This window comes from Brassica oleracea, chromosome C9 (assembly GCF_000695525.1).
Source record: "Brassica oleracea var. oleracea cultivar TO1000 chromosome C9, BOL, whole genome shotgun sequence".
In the NCBI taxonomy this organism is placed as follows: domain Eukaryota; kingdom Viridiplantae; phylum Streptophyta; class Magnoliopsida; order Brassicales; family Brassicaceae; genus Brassica; species Brassica oleracea.
Genome location: NC_027756.1, coordinates 20,754,861 through 20,761,380, shown reverse-complemented (window position 1 = coordinate 20,761,380; position 6,520 = coordinate 20,754,861). Strand labels below are relative to the sequence as shown.

The 6,520-nt window shown below is 34.4% G+C and overlaps 1 protein-coding gene across 1 annotated transcript; it reads left to right on the top strand.

Annotated features, from left to right (window-relative positions):
• The first annotated feature begins 4,136 nt into the window (after positions 1–4,136).
• LOC106312973 (heterogeneous nuclear ribonucleoprotein 1-like) lies at positions 4,137–6,233 on the top strand. Its single transcript, XM_013750684.1, has 5 exons — positions 4,137–4,381; positions 4,462–4,557; positions 4,632–4,857; positions 4,980–6,024; positions 6,130–6,233. Exons 3-5 carry the CDS (start codon positions 4,633–4,635, stop codon positions 6,141–6,143), a joined length of 1,284 nt encoding a protein of 427 aa, XP_013606138.1. The 5' UTR covers positions 4,137–4,381; positions 4,462–4,557; position 4,632; the 3' UTR covers positions 6,144–6,233.
• The last annotated feature ends 287 nt before the right edge of the window (positions 6,234–6,520 follow it).

Genomic DNA, 6,520 nt, shown 5'->3' with positions numbered 1-6,520 from the left:
GAAATGATGGTCTTTACGACGAAATGTTTTCCTCGCTAAGTTACGACGAATTGGCGAGGAAATATTCGTTACGACGAACGAGTAACGACAAAACGTGTTTACTCGATAATTCCTCGTAAAGCCTCTTTTACGACGAACTCACGAGGAATACCGCTGTCATTAATCTCATGTTTTCTTGTAGTGTTAGTAATCTGGATATGGATCCTATGGATACGCATAAATTGGCAGAAACAGAATCAACACTGGGGACTGAGGCACAAATATTGAATGAACAGAGGACAATACCACAAATAGTGGATACGATCCTGCCGTCAATTCTAGGAAGATGGTTTTTTACAGATGGCTCATGGAAAGAGGGTGATACCTTTTCAAGACAAGGTTTGTTCAACACCTTAGAAGGATTTGATGGATTGTTGGGGGCGAGGAATGTTAGGGCTAGTCTCTTTTCCCTTCATGCGGAGATAGAATCGCTACTCTGGACAATGGAACATATGAGGAATTTACGTCAATTTCATGTTACGTTTGCAACAGATTGTTCTCAATTGGTGAAGATGGTTTCGAAACCAGAAGAATGGCCAGCGTTTGCAAATTATTTGGAAGATGTAAAGATTCTGAAAGAGAATTTCACCCAATCAGAGATTATCTATGTACCAAAGACGCAAAATTCAAAGGCGGATAAACTAGCACGTAGTGTTAGGAAGCAACCATCTTTTGTCGTTTACATGGATGCAGATTAACCGGTTTGGTTTACAGAGTCAGTATGAATCTGTATACGTTGATGACAAAAAAAAATTGTTTTGGGGTTTTATATTATGACCAGTTAGACTTTTTGGGATGCATAACCTAATTTTACTAGTGAGGCTTTTTATTAAAAAATATTTATAAATTAGTGGACCCACTGTAGTGTTCATCCTCTTCTTTTTCTAAATTTGAGCATGTATGACATATTTTATTCGCCATTTAGTAAGGCTGATTTCCAATATCTATATTATTAAAAGAGAAGTACTATTTTGAAAATGTTCTTACTTCATTAATTAAATTCCTTTTTTTTGCTTGTCTTTTTCAGTTGTATTTATGAAATATCCTAAAACGAATAAAACTGCCTAATTTATTACTTGTTTTTTCAGTTACATTAATGAAATATGCTTAAATGAATTTAAACTTTCTATTTTATTGTTTGTCTTTGCTTTTCAAATAAAAAGGTAAAGATTTTAAAAATATTCTAATTAAAATATGTAAAATTTAATATAGTTTTAAGGAAATTGTCAAAATAAAAAAAATTACACATACAATAATCATGATTTTTGTTAACAGGACGGATCATTATTTATTTGATATCGCACACAAAAAAAAAATTCTGTTTTTAAAATTATCTAATTAACTCTATACTCATTTTTTTATATTTTTTATATGATATCACACATTCGTAAAAAATAGATAGTTTAAGATGCAAAAAAAAATATTTACTTAATGAATATAATATGAACGAATATTACAAATGCATCATTTAATAAAATAAATAATTAAAAACTGAAAATTCATACCCGCGTCTAGTAGTGTATTAATAGAACAATCGTAAATGAAATAATTTTTTTTGACGTTCAAAAAAAAAGACTTGATAAATTTTTTATATTCCTGATTTAGTAGAAATATTTTTTTAGGCTTTTTTTCTTCAATTAAAATGATGTTTTCAAATTTCTATGAAAAAAATAAAGTTATTTGGCTTTTATAACTTTTTGTATTTTTCAGTATAATTTTTATTGGTTAAAATTTGTTTTTGTCAATGATGTTTTGATGTAAAAAGGGTAACTTTAATAAAAAAATATTGTTTTCTTAATTATTGTGTCGAAACTTTATAAACTAGCGTAAGATTATCTTCAATGTATTTTGTTATTTTTCTCTTCAAATAAAAAAAAAATCTATCATAGAAATAAGATTTGTTTTGATATATTTTTCTAAAATATCAATATTTAAATATAGAGTAAAATTTATAAAATGTTATTTATTTTATTTAAATAGAAGAGAATATAGCAGTATCTATTTTAGAAAAATAAATAGAGTAAAATTAGAATAGTTTTGTCTCACAATGCTATTATATAGACAAATATAAAAGTGAGTTAGAGATGTTCTAAGAGATGGTTTGTAAACACGCAACAAGCCATGAAGTACTTTGGTTAGTGGAAGAGATTCAATACCATGTGTCACCAAACATTTGGTGTCCCTTCTTTAATGAAAACAATATACTTGACTGAATAAATAGCTGGTAATTCGAATTATTAAAGTCGGGATTAAATGTTGGACGGGCGAATATATTATTGATTGGTGATATAGACCAATGTGTTGTAACAATATGTTCTTAAAACTATAACAGGATGATCTATGTGATGCAAACTCGTATTTTTATCAACGGTTGATATTACTAAAAGAGATGCGGGATAAACAAATAAATAATTGGGGCGGGAGATTAGTGATTAAATTAATGAATAAAAAGTAAACTTATGAAAATTGGTAATTATTTGGATGCACAAGGACTGCCTTCTGTACTTGAAACATATTCCACTTAGTGATGAATTAGTTTAATATCATTACAAATTAAATATATCTGAAAGCAACCATTCCCACATGTTCCTGCCCACTTTGATCCTCGAAAGCTAACCTCAAAATATTGCAAGAAAATTATTGTCTATAAAAGTACATGTTGAATCTTTTTCACAGTTAGCTGATTAACGAAGTAACGAACCATGCCTTGCATTTGGTTCGACCAAACAAATTTGTTTCATATGCTGATGTGTGTACTAAAGCAAAAGAAAAACTAAATTGGCCTTTCAAATAAATAAGCCTTTTTCTTTTTTTTTGAGCAACTAATAAGCCTTTTTCAAAAAAATAAAAATAAATGAAATTAAGAGAAATTGAAGAAATAACTTATGGATGAAATAGTCTACTAGTAGGAAGAAATCAGGATAAACCCGTAATTAACTGATAATTTTAAATTAAGAGAAATTGAAGAAAGAAATAACTTTGGATGAAATAGTCTACTAGTAGGAAGAAATCAGGATAAACCCGTAATTAACTGATAATTTTATGATTTTATTAATAACAATGATCTGGAGTCCTCCCATGTATTTCTTTATGAAATTATTCATGATAGATTTTTAAAAGGACAAATCTCCAAAATAGCACATTTCTAAATTTATATCACAAAAATAGCACTCAAAAACTAAAATGACCAAAATAGCACATTTCTAAGTTTATCATTTGAAAATTTTAATTTTTTTATTTTTCAAAATTTGAAATCTTATCCCCAAAACTTCATTTCTCAACTCTAAACCCTAAACCCTAAACCCTAAACCCTAAACCCTAAACCCTAAACCCTAAACCCTAAACCCTAAACCCTAAACCCTAAACCCTAAACCCTAAACCCTAAACCCTAAACCCTAAACCCTAAACCCTAAACCCTAAACCCTAAACCCTAAACCCTAAACCCTAAACCCTAAACCCTAAACCCTAAACCCTAAACCCTAAACCCTAAACCCTAAACCCTAAACCCTAAACCCTAAACCCTAAACCCTAAACCCTAAACCCTAAACCCTAAACCCTAAACCCTAAACCCTAAACCCTAAACCCTAAACCCTAAACCCTAAACCCTAAACCCTAAACCCTAAACCCTAAACCCTAAACCCTAAACCCTAAACCCTAAACCCTAAACCCTAAACCCTAAACCCTAAACCCTAAACCCTAAACCCTAAACCCTAAACTCTAAACCCTAAACCCTAAACTCTAAACCCTAAACCCTAAACCTTAAATCCTAAACCCCACCTTTTAACTCTAAACCCTAAGTTTGTGATTTTTGATAAAACATTAAGTGCTATTTTTATGACTTTTGATCTTAAATGCTAGTTTGGGAACATAAAATTGATTTAGTGCTATTTTTGTATTTTTTTCTTTTTAAAACCAAGAATTTTTTAACTTAAAGGTAAAAAGGTAGCAGACATTGGTAAAGTACAGACCAACAAACCGTCGGTTATTAATTATGAAAATTTTAAATAATTATTATTACAGAGAGGAGGAGTGAAAAGACGGGAATGCCATCGTCTCTGTAGAAGAGAAGAGAGCCAAACATTCTTCCCATACAAAAACGTAAGAAAGAAAGAGCTTCTTCTCTTTCCTTTTAGCGAATCCCATTTTTTATCTGTTTCCCTCTGCAGCACAAACTCTTTATCATCCAAATAAAAAACAGCAAATCTTTTTTTTTTTTAATTATTGGACGAAAATAAAAAAAACAAGAGGGCCTCTCGCCCTCTTAATAAAAAGCTTCATCCTCTCCAATCTTTTAGATTTCATTCTCGTTTTTTTTTACTCTTCTCCCTTTTCTTAAACTTCGGTAATCGAAATAGATTCTCTTTTCATGGGTGGGTTTTTGATTTCTTCTTAAAGCTTACACCTTTTTGTTGTTTCTGTCAGGAATCCAGGATCGTGGGTCGATCGATCGGTTCACAGAATCCGATCAAGACCCATCTGTTCATATTCATCAAACACATCCTATTGCTTTCCACAACGGTATGTTGGATGATGTTTTAGTCAGATCGAGACGTTAAGCACACACTCAGGAACAAACCCTTTTTGTTTTGCAGAATGGAGATGGAGTCATCACGTAAGCTCTTCATCGGTGGGATCTCTTGGGAGACCACCGAAGACCGTCTTCGCGAGTATTTTCAGAGCTTCGGCGAGGTTTTGGAGGCTGCTATTATGAAGGATCGAGCCACTGGTCGTGCTCGTGGCTTCGGTTTCCTTGTCTTCGCTGATCCTACTGTCGCTGAGAGAGTCGTGTTGATCCGACACGTCATTGATGGTAAAATTGTAAGTGTCATTGCTTCAAAATGATTAGTTGCTGCTATAAACTAGAGGTTGCTACTCTTTTTATGACTATATAGTAAGTAGTCTACATTGTTACCGTCTTCTTCCTACTTATGTTTTCTCAGGTTGAGGCCAAGAAGGCAGTTCCAAGAGACGACCACGTAGTATTGAACAGAAGCAACAGTAGCCTCCAGGGATCACCTGGCCCAGCAACCAGCAAAAAGATCTTTGTTGGAGGCCTCGCTTCATCGGTCACTGAAGCTGAGTTCAAGATGTATTTTGCTCAGTTCGGGACGATCACCGACGTTGTGGTGATGTATGACCACAGAACCCAGCGACCTAGAGGCTTTGGGTTCATCTCTTTTGAATCAGAGGAGGCTGTAGACAGAGTTTTGCAGAGGACGTTCCACGAACTCAATGGAAAGATGGTTGAGGTCAAACTGGCCGTTCCCAAGGAAATGGCTCTCAACCCAATCCGGAACCAGATGAATGTAAATAGCTTTGGCAGTAGTAGAATCAGCGCATTGCTGATGAACGACTACACTCAAGGATTCAGCCAGAGTCCTATCTCAGGTTATGGAGTGCAACCTGAAGTTAGGTACAGTCCAGGAGTAGGTGGTAATAGGGGAGGATTCTCACCGTTTGGACATGGATTTGGAATCGAGCTGAATTTTGAGCCAGGCCACTATGGATCTGGTTCCAGTGCAGGCTTTGGACGGCCCTTTAGCCCAGGATATGCTGCGAGTCAAGGCAGGTACGGTAGCCAGATTGAGTCTGGTGCAAGGAACAACTTATGGGGAAATGGTGGTGGTTTAGGAGGTTACATGTCAAACTCTCCGATATCTAGGAGCAGCTTTAACGGAAACTCTGGAATGTCTTCACTAGGCAGCATTGGGGACAACTGGGGAGGAGCTGCACGTGCACGTAGTGGCTATCGCAGTGAGGGAGGAGGGTTAAGTGAGGGAGGAGGGTTAGGTTTAGATGCAATGAGAGGGGTTCATGTTGGTGGTTACAGCAGCGGCTCAAGCAGCTTGGAGACAGAATCTCTGTACAGCGACTCGGCGTGGCTTTCGCCTCCTGCAAAGGCGGAGGAAAGATTGGGAATGGGAGCATTTGACTTCATGTCTAAAGGACCAGCTGCTGGATACATCAACAGGCAACCAAACGGAGGTATGAATAATGATAATGAATGCCCATTTTTAATGTGAGAATTTGAACACTTGTGTTTTTGGGGGAAGTTCTGATGAAATCATATGAAAAATGGTGTTGTTGCAGGTATTGCAGCTTAGAGAAGTGTGAGAAGTCTCTATTATATGGAGATTTGCAAGAATTGCTATTTGCGGAATGAGAGTTTTTAGAAGAGGAAAACTTCTCGGTTACAAAAAAAAAAAAAAAAAACTTCTTTGTTCAAAGAAGCTTAAAGCTTTACTTTCTTTCTTTTTTTTTTTTTTTTTATTATTTTGATTGTTGTTATAGTTTTTATTTTCACCCTTTTCCTAATTTAGGGGTTGTTTCTTTTAGGGAAATCTGTTTTTAAACAAAAAAATGATAACTATGTCCCTTTAGACTAAATTATACTATTTTATGTCCTATTAGACTAATTTTTTTCAAAATGGCAGTAATGCCCTTAAAATTGTAATTTTTTTAAAAAGATATATATTGAGTT

Bases quoted from the DNA above. Each gene is read 5' to 3' on its own strand.
- LOC106312973 (XM_013750684.1), top strand. From the start codon at position 4,633: ATGGAGATGGAGTCATCACGTAAGCTCTTCATCGGTGGGATCTCTTGG. The intron at 4,858-4,979 runs GTAAGTGTCATT...ATGTTTTCTCAG, and splicing joins ACGTCATTGATGGTAAAATT to GTTGAGGCCAAGAAGGCAGT.